Genomic DNA, 13,309 nt, shown 5'->3' with positions numbered 1-13,309 from the left:
CATTTAGCAACGTCAGATGGTTTACAAGCAGTTTCGCAAATAAATATGAATCTAGACTTTGACCGCCATAGACCAGACCAAAACCTTCATTTTTCATTCAGCATTTTATGTAGGATCAGGGGCATTGCCAGAAATCATGGCAAAAAATTTGATTGCCCCCCCAACAGTAGCTGCTGTTACAGTTTTTTGAGTCTATTTGACCCACAAAAAGCGTCACAATTTTAAAGGCTTGCAACCGCCTTGCTTTCTGTGGTCATATACTGATACTAGGACAATATTTACTGCTCATGAATTTTACATACAACAGTTCACATACAGAATGTAAGTAGGTTGCTTACATTTTTTTCCTATTACTGAAATATCTCTCCCCACAAACAACAGTCATAGGCAACATGCAAAATACACATAAAGCAATCCAGACTTCTCAAAAAATGCTATGTAGCTGTATTTCATTCAAACTGCAGTACATAACTTTAATTAAAAAAAAAACATATTTTCTCCATATTTGTTAAAGCTGTCACCACGTCGTGACAGTTCGTTATGAGACAGATAATCTGTGAAAAAAAAATCAATCTCCTTCACCTCCTCCCTGAACTACTATTACTGGATAAAGTAATGCAACGTTCCAGCCAAAACAACCAATCAGAACCAGGAGGGAGGGCCTTAGCGCTGTCAATCAACCTCATTCACTCACTGCTAAATATGCTAATGGGGGAGAAACAATATGGCGCCCCTGTGTGGGGTTAATGGTTCCTTCAATTACAGGAAGTTATCCAACCCCAGACCATAACACTTTTTGGGTGATACGATTGCTTTTTTGTAAAATGCTCCAGTTTATTTCTCAACATAATGATCAAATGTATCGACTATACAAACTTTCACTTCTTGAAAGTTGTAGAAAAGGAGTATGGAGAAATTCAAATGCATTACACGTTTTTAAAATCTTTGATGATTTCTTGGTATTCAGACTTAATATTCCTTACTCCAACCAACCTTTGGCGCATGAGCTACATGCTAAGATTAATGGTTGTACCTGCACTGATTGACTTGTTGCCAGCAAATTTATTTTAAATGAACACTTCTCTTACAGCTCTTTGGCCAAATAAAGGTAGAATAAAGATGCAGCACACTAATCTCAAATTAATTTATTGACACATTAGTTTCACTTCCAGAGACTAGCACACGCGCCTCGACATGTGACGCATGGATGTGGTTTCGCTCGGAGCGACAGTGAGATGCAGTTTTGTGGCTTAATGTAACCCGGTTCCCTGTAAACTTTTTTCAGACTCAGCAACTCTTTCCATTGTTTATGGGCAACTGAAAGAGCATAAAATGAGCACTTCCTTAATTTGAGGACACGACTTATCGCTGCAAAATATTCATTTTAATTGGCTGCTGGACTAAAGCTTCTTTTTTTTTATTTATTTTTCTTTTATGATAATTACCAAGTGGTCTCCAGAAAAGTGGCTTTGCTCATTCGGGTTAATTTCTCAGTTTGTTGTCAGCATCTGCAGTGCATTTTGCAACTAAAATTAGAAGGAAAGAGCTTGAAGGCCTGCTATACGTTTTTGAAAGATGAGGTAATGTTGGTTTTATATATTTCTACTCTCCTCTACGCAGGGTTTTACCCTGCTCCCTGAAGAATGCAGCTTAAATACTGCAAGCTGCTGCTGTATCACACTGTACTGTACTGCAGCAGCTTAGCTCTGTGGGTGAACTTGGACCCTCAACTGCACAGTGAGGAGGAGAAGTAGGAGGGAGAAGTTTCCAGAAAGTTGGAAAAGAAAACAATTCAGTGATACAGACACAAAACAAAGTAGAGAGGCATTCAGTAGAAGAACAGTGTCCTCTTTTTTTTTTTTTTCCCTTTTAATCCCCTCCTTATTTCACGTTATCTCATCCGCTCTCACCGACAATGTTTTCCCCTCCCTTTTCATCTCCTTATATGCTAGAGTCTGGCTATCGACCAGCGCAAGATTGAACTGCATTCTCCTCGCAGCCAGTTTGCTGGGAATTTACTCCCTTATTAAAGTGCATGTTCAGAGCAGCTTTCCTTGCGTGTTTTGTTTTGCTTCCCACACACATGGCCCCCGGTGAACAGCTCGTCATGTATCTCACTACGTGAATAAAGGCTAAACAGAAACTTGGCTTTTTGTCAAGGATGCCACGGCTCAGATAAAGAGATGCTAATACTGTCTGGGAACCATTTTTGGACAAACCTACATGGTCGAGACAAATATTTGCAGCATCTTTTTTTTTCTTTCTTTTTGTTTTTTTCTTCATGTTATTTACATCCATTTGTTAAATGCCTTAAATTCAGTTTCACTGTTAATTTTCTGAGATGTTTCTCTTTGGGGGTGCAACAATGATCCCTTTGTGTTGTAACAGACTGAAATAAGATCTGAAAGTATTTTCTGTTCTGTTTAACTAAGTGATTCACTGCTTGTCTACGGTGACAAGCAGGGATTTTTTTTTTTTTTGTCTTTTCTCACAAAACACACACACACACACACACACACACACACACAAAGATTTTTCTGGAAAAACTTCACTGCAAGTTTGGGCTTTTCAACAAACATGACCCAAGGTGTTACATTTCTCATGTTATTCTCTTGAGCTCAATGATTTTTCCCCCCAAACCCTTCTCTGCTGCTGCAAAATGTTATCTACAAACAACAACAACAAAAAAAAATATGCCTCTAGTTTCTGTTCAGCCTTGACTTGCGGATTTTTCTCTGAACTTTAACATATACTAGAACATCTCAATAGTTAGAATATTGTGTAAAAGTGCAATTTTTCTTGCCAGTCACTTCAGGAAGTAATAGGCTTATTTTGCAGAGGTTTTTTAAACATAGAGTAGAAATATTTTAAGCTTTTATTTATTTTTGGTTTACAATGTAAAGATCCAAAAATGAGTTTCTTGGAAAATTAGAATATCACACACTAGACCGATCAAAAAACAGAAGTTCTAGGCACAAATCCTAGGCGTCCTCTTGCATGAATTACTGCGCCAGTGCCATGACGCCCCGACGGCGTTGACGCACCAGGATCACAGGTGATCAGCCTGCATGTGTGTCCAGATCACTATAGTTGCCTTTGGGTCTGAAGGTAGGTAAATAAGTTATGTCCTCTCAGTGGAAACCTCCACTGTCCTTCAGCGTAACTGATCAAATTCTTTTGTTGCTGCGAGTCGGGACTGAACATTGCCGAAAGCTGTCATTTTTCATCAACGGGTGACATCTTGGTATTTTCCTTGTGTGGATTCAACTAGGACAAAAAAAAAATTTAGTGATCTTGTCAGCTTGGACGGAGTAATGTTAGTTTGCTTGACATTCCCTCATTCTCACATGTGAGGACATCCTTCCATTTCTTTAGAGTTTTACTTCAGATTTAGCCTTTCTGCTCTTGGAGAAATACAGCTCCCAGCGATTTACTCGTCAAGTCTGTCTGTGAGCCAAGCACAGCTTAACGGCAATCAGTGAAACAAATGAGACGAGCAAGCAGGCCAACACAGGACTCACCAAACAAGCAATTATTGTAATGAACATCTACAATGTGTGTTTAATAAAAGTCCCAGTGGGCCTTTCGGTTCAGCTCGTTCGAACTGACGCAGTTTTTTTTTTCTTCTTTTTTTCTCCCTAGCCACCTCTTGTTAGAAAAGGGATTCTTTGCAGTTCTCAAAATGACACAACTGCAACAACTATGTCAAACGGAGAAGAAAAGTCTGCTCAGAAATTATGTTTAGAGGAAAAAAAGTTGTTTACGCAATCAAATTACCCGCATGTCAAAAAAAAAAAAAAAATTAAGAATGAGAACGGTAGCAAATAAAACTGGGCCGCGGGACAGGGTGATTCTGATAACGTCGGAATTTCTCTTAGCACGGCCATTCAGTGAAACTGAATCTGTAGCCATGGGAGGCAGCCACAAATGTTTCCACCTTTTGTTGCTCTCAGATTTATAGTCAGTCACTGTGTCCTGGAGTTTCTGGCCTAAATTTCCTGCTAACCAGTGGGTGGAATTGGTTAGCGTATTGTTATTCACAGTGAGGCGCATTGAGGTTTTTTTTCTTATGGCCTTGTAATTGTCTTTCTTATTATGCACAACAAAGAGATGAAAGCTCAATTGTTTGGTATTGACTGGTTGAATACCAAAGTAGATGGAGAGATTGTGAAGGTTAGTAGAAAAGGGGTTGAAATAAAAGTTTTAAGTCTAAATTTGAAAAGTTACAAACCTTGATAAAACTGCCACAGAAGCACGAGGCAGAAAAGTTTATAGCATGTTGTATTTTTGTTTTTTCTGTACAAACCTTTTAACTTTAGAAGACAAATCATGTGTTGTGCTCATCAATTTGCAGTCTTACTGTAATATGTTTGCCCTCAAAATGTAATTGTGTTGCTAATGTCTGGTTGATAAAAAAAAAAAAGAAAAGTTATTTAGTTCCTAAAAGGTTCAGAGGGGTGTTAATTATTTTCAGAAGTTAACATTTTAAATGAGTCCCCCCTCCCCACTGGCATATGTAAAAGGAATGTGCACTTTTCACCTTTCCACAAAGTTCCACTGACGAATGCTCATACACAAAAAGCCCTCCCCGGTGTCATTGCACTGTATCAATATTATGTTTTCTCCACCCGGCTCTGTTCCTGTTTGCCTGGCCCAGTTAAATGTACCAAACCTAGTAATCCCATAACGGAGGTAATCCCAGGGTGCTTGCTTTCTGCTCTCTGTTCTCCCTCTTGGAAAACTTTCTTTCCTCTCGTTACCACTTTATATGCCCACCACTGGTTAGGTTCTGTCTATCGAATCATGACTGTTTCACATAAAAGACATTATCTGCTGCCCTCGCAGATCACATCCTCATGCAGGCAGTACTGGCATTTTTGTGGACAGCTAAATTTGAGCTCAAGCTGAGACGTATCTAAAATCATCTAAGACATACAGGATAGTGGGCATTAATCACAGTGACCACTACTGTTCAATAACTTTTCCTTAAAGAGAAATTAGTTCTCAGGAGTCTCTTGGTTTAACTTTTTCATTTTATTGCCTTTTGGTGCCACTTTTTTCTCCCTCTCCTCACTTTATTTTTCCTCCTCCTTCCCTCATACATCCCAAATTTCACATTCCTTTTCTGCCTTCAGGCGTGCATGCATGGCTGAATAAATGCATCCAGGACTCAAAATACTTTACAGGTCAATTCAACATCATTCCTTTATTTATATTGGAGGAGAGCCTCCAGGTCTTACTTTTGCTTAAAATGTTAGTGCAATTATGTTTCTTGATGGGGTATTCCATGTTTGTGGAATATTCAAACATCCATCCATCCATCCATCCATCCTTTGAATATGTTGATGCGTTTCCTGTTCCTGCTAGAATATATGTTTCCGTGCTCAATTTGTTAAAAATTCATGCCTTGCAGTAAAAAGCTATTCAGAAACAGAAGATGTGAAAGACACGCAAAATATTACTTGATTAAAAGAAGAGTCTAATGTGCACTTTAGGATACGTTGTCATGTTGCTGCAGACTGTAGAACTAAAAGCATAAAAAGCTGTGTGACATGTAACAACTTGTGTTTTTAGACAAAAAGAGCATGAAAATGGTGAAGTGCAGCAGGTTTTTCAGTCGCTCCCTTTCTCTCTTAAACATAAACCCGCTGGTGCCCTTTGTACTCTCCCTGGCACCAACAGTCTGTATAAAGATGCTACTGTGGATACGATGCAGTGATAATAGACTTAGAAAGAAAAAGTAGCATCTTAAGGAATTGATTTTACGTAGGTCCTTTGCTGACGTGAGATTTGCCCTGAAAATTATTTTACCAGTTTGTGAGGTGACAGCATTCTGTCATTCACACAAAGGAAGCCACATTTATGTGAAATCTTTCTTACAGCTTCACCCAGACATGCCAATAGGCTGAGAGAATCAGTGTGTAAGAGACTATCTGCACACTTCAAATTGACCAGCAGAAGAAATCTGCACCAAAAAAAATACACATTATTGCCAGCTACATTTATAGGGCTACAGTAAAAGCACTTGTTTTAGTTATTTACTGCCATACTTAACCTTTTTACCCAATATGTTTGGGAGCCTGGTAAGTTAATGTTGACTTATTTGTTCAAGCTGTGCTTTAGTATAAAGTCTGGTAGGTTTAGTTCATGGGAAGATAGGCCTGCATGTTTTTTTCCCCCCACACATCTGAGAACTTTGCTGTCAGTCGGCCAGTAGGTGGTGCTCTTCTGATAAGTCATGGCTGTAACTTTCAATCAGTGGTTTTAACTAGATTAAAATAATTTCTCTCCCTTTGACCGTCATACAGTGCTGACCGACGGCGCACAACAATACGTACATTCAAGAAATCTCTGTTGATTCTCTGAAACTTAGTTTGACCAACATGGACTGTATAAAGGTCTTATGGATTTGGTACCTTTTGACTTTTTAAGACCACGACAAATCAAGAAGTTGCTCCAGACACATCGGGGTTCAACAAGGACCGGTCTTTAAAATGTGTTGTTGTGTACGGACAATTTGTTGTCACCGATTCCCCTCGTGGGCCCACCTGCAGTCATATGCCAATTAAAAGGACCACCCACCTCCTAAAGGACTAAATGATTTATAACATACACACACCCCATTCATACACTCAATAACAACAGCTGGAGAGAAGGAGACACAGCCAATAAATATTTAATGACTCCCTTTATCTATTTATAACTGATACGTGTTACCAAGAGGACGTATTTCAGTGTGTTTCCACTTACTTGTCCTGGATTAGACTGCACTGAATAGGAAACCCTAAAAAATGTGTCTTTTTAGCTGTTTTTTGTTGTTGTTGTTGTTGTTGAGATGCTATTTGATATAATTGCTCGTGTGCAAATCTCTTTTTCTAAAAGATTAAAAATGTAATATTTTAAACACTGTATTTACCTACAGTGTTAAATATGGAGCCAAGAACAGCTGCTTTGAATATTTGTAATTTTTCTTCATAGTTATATGACATAAATTCTTGGGTCCTTCAGTATTTTACTTTGTCTTTTTCATTCCTTGTTTGCTTTTCTTTATGACTTTCATTCCTTATTTACTCCTACAAAATGTACAGCAAATATTGATACCCTACAAGAGAATGGATTGTTGATTTAAGAGCAGTATTCCACCGAACTGTCCAAATGCATGTAGCACTGAGCAGCTTTTTCTGTTCAAAATAAACCTCCAACCCTTATTTTAATAGAAAAAAAACAAAATCCTCATTTCTTTTTTGTCTTTCTCCTTAAATTTCTGCAGATCACGACGCTGATAAACCACAAAGACAGGCCAAAGAAGTCTGAGCGGACGTCGGCAGCGATTCACCGCGTGGGTCAGGCAGTGAGCGTGGCAGTGGGGCGTTTTGTCGCCGTTGGGGAGGCCATTGCCTCAGAAAACCAGGAGCTGAAGGATGAAATGGGTCAGGCGTGCTTTGAAGCACGCAGAGCAGGTAGGAATCCTTTAGCAGCACCTTCGCAGGTGCTTAACATTTTATCTAAATTGTGTGTTTTAAACTTCATAAAACGGTGGACATTTTTCCTGCTTTGTTTCAAAATTACACTTTGCTCTGCAGAAAAAAACAAAACAAAACAATACTAACAAGAGTGTCTTTTTTTAAGATAACGCTCTATCTTTTTGTTGTAAGCACAAAAAGGCTTTATGAGATTTCGGGGCTTTTCTGGACAGTTTGTGCTGAGCAGACCATTCGGTAAGCTAAGAGTTGCTCATCAGTGTTTTGCTAAGCCAAAGTGTGACAGTTTCATAAAGCTTTAGACACGTCACCTTCAGGCTTCACAGTGTTATCAAATTTTAGCAAATTTCGATTAGTCTGGACAACCGAGCTGTCACCCGGTATTACACCAGAAGACCTCCAGAGTGCTCTAAAGACATTGTGGTTATTGAGTTGGGGATGAAGGCGAGGCGGGGGGTGGGGTAGGGAGGGAAACAGCTGCAGCACCCTGGGGTGTTGTGTAGAAGAGGAAATTAATCTGCCTTTACATGGATAATGGGCTATAATTGAAGGTTATTGGACAATGGTTGTTACCTGAAGAAATATCAACCTGTTAGATTCAAATTGAGGGGGAAAAAACCCCCAAAGCATTTGTATTGGATGTCTCTTTTTAAAGTCGAGTTTATACAAAGCAGCTGTTAAGTGCATTTTGTTCCTGTCTCATCAGAAACACGTATGGGAGGCAGAAATTGACAGATTTAGCATCATCCTAAATGAATCAGGCAGATTGTCTAAAGAAAGTTTTTCTGTATTAGGATGACCCAAATATTTATTTTTTAAAGCTCCTATTGTAAAGACTTTGTCGAAAGTCATGTTTGGTTAATTTGCTGTATTTGCACCAAAATCCTTTTGGCGAAAAGCCTTTTGTTAATATTTTGTTTGCCCCTTAGAGTTTAGGCAATCTCTTGGCAGAGTCCAGGTTAATGATTACATTTATAAAACAGTAACTCTAAAAAAATTATGCAAAACTGAAAGAAAATAAATTGCCATTCACATCATCAAAACAAGTAAACATTTGATTCCTGCTACATGGAAGTGACGAAAAATGCGAAAAATATCTTTAAAGTCATTGTCAAATCTTTCGTCACATCTAGAAAATAATGAAGACATTGTGGCTATTGAGTTGGGGATGAAAAAACAGCTGCAGGATGCGTTTACATGGGTAATGCATTATAATAAACCCAGAATAAAAGATTATCAAAAGTTTAGTTCACACTTGATTGGGTAGATTGTGTTGTTTAACACATAATTTTCCATAGAAAGTGTTTTATAAATTAGAAATATTTTAATATTAACTTGTACACATATTCATTCACTGCAATTATATCAGCAAGGTTATGCCGTGTACTGGCTTGCATGTGGTTTACAAAGTAGTGTAATGACTTAGAAAAATGTTACGTTGGGATTAGCAAGCCAGATTGTTTTTTTTTTTTTTTTAAGAAAAAAAAAAAAAAGTCAAGGTCATGATGTGCACAGTTATGGATGGACTTACAGCATCTTGTGTAAATATGTGGGTCCCGTTTCGCTAATGTTCATAAACTGATGTTTATTATCTAGTGCAGTTGTCAGGTTAGGTTTCCATGTAAACTTTAATTTTGGAAGAAAAAAAAAAAAAGGAAAAACACCCGTCAGGCTGCACATTGTTCTGCACAATGTTCTTCACATTTCTCCGCCTGTTGAAAAGATCTGTGGCCTCCAGGTTCATCTGATGATCAATATGTTCTAAATATGCAGAAAGGTGACGAGGAAACATTATTTTCTTAGAACGCCATGTCTTTCTATAAGAAGCAAAAAAAACTAAAAAAACTAAATCACTTTGAGTTTTTCTTTTGTAGTTGTACACACACACACACACACACACACAAGCACAGGGGACCCTTGTGTGTACAGGGATCTACATGGATGCCAGCAGGAAGGTGAGGTGGTACGAAAAGGGAAGCTACAAGGACAAAAAGTTTAGCAATCACTACACTTACCCACTCTATGCATGGTGTCGCCTCTTCCTGTCTTACCATTTTTCTACTTCCTTTAAAAAACATTTGCACTCCAATACAAATTTATCCTGTCCAGAGTATGTTTTTGTTTAGTCCCAGCAAGGAACTAAATAAGTTAACTTTTAAAAATGTGGCTCAGTCTTATGGATGTTGTACTTAGTCTAATAAAGTGGGCAAAAATAATTTTACCCCATTTTTGGTAAGTACTTATCTTCACATACTCTGAAAAAATTTCCCAAGTCCAATGTCTTTGCAAGTCCTATTTGTACAGTAGTTACATATGGGATACATTTCAAGGTAAAGATTGAGGGGCCTTTTAAACAAAGCTTTGTTTGCTACGTTATTACATTTTTTGGAAAAATGAGCCACTATTATGGTTAGAAAACACAGGTTAGCATTTGTGCCAACACCTCGGGAAGAAGATTCATGGTTTAGGTTTTGCAAACTTCAAATTTAGGTGCAACATTTCTTAATCTGCCCTTTTAAGCTGGAAACGGTGTAACGTTTCTTCCAGTTGGGGGCAAACAGTGTCTCAGTGGCTAAAGATTTTAAACCCAACATTATAACAATAGGTTAACACGGGGGGAACCAGTCAGTGTAGAAAAAGCATTTAGTCCTTTCACACCGCTGATTTGTTATGACGGCTAAAACTCTAACAAAGAGGCTGCTGTCGGGAGGAGTTGAGTCGGCTGATGAGGAAATGTTCTCGTGAGTCTGTGTGTGCATAGGTGAAGCTGACTGTTCGTGCATGCGTTAAAACACATGCATGTTTTTCTGCCTGCTGTGACTAATTTACTCCAGTTTTCACAATGATCCATTCAGAGTTCTGCCTTTGGGTTGGCCCTGAAAAAACTTTAAACCATTGCTCATTATAACTTTTTTTTTTGTTCCTGCCACCCGACTTCTAAACGTCTTGTATGATCAAAAGGCATAAGCTTTGTTCTTTTTTTTTATCTTTTAAACAGTCAGCGGGGGGAGAAGAGGTAGTTAGCAAGGGATTGATGTTTATTTGATCTGTCTATCTGAGCCTTTCTTTGCAATTATCATTATAATAAGAGTAAAGTTGAACTAAAATACAAACTGCATTAGAAAATGAAAAAAAAAAAGCATTTTCCACTTTATGTATCCAGTCAAATATTTGGACTCTTGATTGGTATAACTAGTGAGATTTGGCATCCTGCAGAAGGGATGCCATGTTCTACATATGGAGAACACAGTGCTGACTGTGTTTTCGCTCACTACTACAGCACAGTCAAGGAACTCAGACAGGATCTCCTCTGAGCCCGGCCACAAAGTTTAACTTGTTAGCAGAGCTGGCTGCGAATAGCAGCATGTCAGATACAATCATTTTGTCCGGGCTGCTTCCTGAAAAGGACCAGCCAGACCTGGAAGAGAATTGAACTGCATTACGTGATGTCAGAGCCTGTGTCCTCACCCTCTCGCTATCAGAGCTTTTTTTTTTTTCCTTTTCAGACTCTACTCCGCAATCTGATTCCAAAGTCTGTTTTCTCTTTAGTGGAAGCATCTAAGGTTTTTTCTTTTTTTTTTCTTTTTTTTTTGTTGTTTAGGATAAAAAATAAGGAAATAGAAACAAGAAAAGAAAAAGGGAAGCTGTGAATCCCTGGAGAAATTTGATCGGTTGTTTATAAATTTCAGTTTAGTTGGCATATTCACAAGCTTTTTCCTTAGCTTTGAAGTTTTTGGCATGAAAAATTGTCTCCACAAAGCATGCAGTTTTGTTTGGGTCAAGTTGGCTCTGTTATTGTAAATGTACTCCCAGAGGTGGGAAGCAATAGACTGGCATAGCATTACATAACAATGTTGCCTCACACAGCTCCATTGGTTTCCCCCAGAGAACTGATTTTAAACTAAGGGTGCATTAATCCTGGAGTCCAGAATTTTGACCTGGGAATGATATTAAATCCAATTAAACTTTGTTTAGTCTGCACGTTACATAACCAGTATATTTACATAGCTCTATGTGCCAAAAAGCTAAGAAAGGTGAATAATGGTGTATTTCTCTTCACTCCACGCCTTCAAGCATTAAATGAACATGCTGACAAATGGTGATGCACGTTGCAACACGTGTAACTGGTTTAATACAGACCCCGTAGAAGACGACGTAAACATTTTATTTCTACCACGCTTACTGCGTTTTGTATGTGCTGCTGCCTGAAGCTATATTGGATTGGGGGCGGGGGAGCTATCGTAGATTTCATCTGAATCTGAATTTGGAGATTCAGACTTCAAAGTACCTGCAAAACCACCCCTAGGAGGCGGCTGGCAGAAAATTCAATGTTATTGTGTGATGCAACAGAGAAGGCACTAAGAAGTATTGATTTATACAGCTAAATATGCAGAAATCCTTAAAGCAACGTATTCTTTTATTAGGAAAAAAAAGAGATAATCTCATAATTTTAGAAAGTACAACCTTTTGACATTAATACCCCTGTTAAGCGGGGTAAACAGTGACATGTCAGGGTACATATTTTTAAATGCGTATTTATTTTTTGTTTTGTCAGAGTTCATAAGAATTTTTAAGTCGTCATCACAGTTCATGATTTCTTCTCTGAGCTACTCTTCAAAATGGGCAAGACAAAAAAATATGAACTTTTAAAAAAAAAAAAGGCAGAGAACTTTTAAAAAATAAGGCAGAGATGATTGATCTTTGTAATCTGGATAATGGCCACAAAAATAACTACTCACCTACACCTGTCCTTATCTGAAGTCGGATCAATAGTTAAAAAGTTTAGACGACTATTAGCAACCGTTTACATCTTTTATCTTGCCAGCTTACTAAAGTGTGGAGGTTTCTGTATTTTCCTTCCTGTTACAGATCCAGATCTCATGATATCGGGGAAAAACAAAGAGGCTCCATATCCTGGAAACCTTAAGGCTCTCTCTGCCCAGATTGCATGTTTGAGAATCTCAGCCAGCTCTCGTTCTGCTTTCGCAGCACAAAAACACAGTAAAGAAGATAGTAAGGGGAAAAAAAATAATGTTTCCACAGCATTTCTGCATTCACTTTTTGCCCCCTAAGAGACGACTTGTCATCCGAGTTCTAAAGTTATTTATGATGACAGATGTTGCTCTCCTAATCTTAGTGACTGGCTTCATAAGTTAGCAGTCTGAAAGTGCTACTGCGCCAACTTATAAATCAAAAGCTGTCTCGCAGCACAGTTTTGATAAGGAATGCAGGAAGAATGTCTCATCTTGCGACTCAAAAGTTCCATTGTAGTTTTGAAGTTTAAAGTTTTTTCTTTTTTATTATTTTATTTTGCAAAGCCCTAGAGAAGTGCAAAATTATGAACTGCAAAATCGCTCTGCACTACAAAGTAGGTTTGTGGTTTAGTATGCCTCCTGATGAGCTAAAGCATTCGGCTCTCATCTCAACCTGAATGTCCTTTTCATATGAATGTACTGAGGTGCAATGAAGTTAATGTACAAACCTTAGATCAGTTCGGTTTAGATTCACTCTCGGACTGATGCATATGTGACATGATATGATTGTGCAAAAGTAAGGCCGGGGACATTCAGACAGAAATGCACGTTTCATTAAAACTTTCTTGCTGGATTTTATGTAAGATATAATAATATAATATATTTTAATTATGATCAGACAAAATTAATTCTTCATTTTTCTCTTGCCAGTTACTGCTTTGGAAACTAAATTCAGTTCGCTTTGTAAGATTACACACTTCAGAAAAGAGAGACGCGAGATAAGACCAGTGTCTCTAGAACGCTCTCCAGCTCAGTTTTGAATATATATATATATATATATATATATATATATAT

General features: G+C 38.1%; 1 protein-coding gene across 2 annotated transcripts in view; it reads left to right on the top strand.

The window, feature by feature from the left end:
• The window catches only part of ctnnal1 (catenin (cadherin-associated protein), alpha-like 1), a 54,417-nt gene that overhangs the window by 22,364 nt on the left and 18,744 nt on the right, over positions 1–13,309 (top strand). For both annotated transcript variants that reach the window (XM_007547578.2, XM_007547577.2), the window contains exon 2: positions 7,271–7,460. In XM_007547578.2, coding sequence (XP_007547640.1) covers positions 7,271–7,460 — 190 coding nt within the window. The remainder of the gene's footprint in view (positions 1–7,270; positions 7,461–13,309) is intronic.

This window comes from Poecilia formosa, unplaced genomic scaffold (assembly GCF_000485575.1).
Source record: "Poecilia formosa unplaced genomic scaffold, Poecilia_formosa-5.1.2 Scaffold21, whole genome shotgun sequence".
Classification (NCBI taxonomy): Eukaryota; Metazoa; Chordata; class Actinopteri; order Cyprinodontiformes; family Poeciliidae; genus Poecilia; species Poecilia formosa.
The sequence above is the reverse complement of the archived record's forward strand: the minus strand, read 5'-3'. Positions and strand labels throughout refer to the sequence as shown.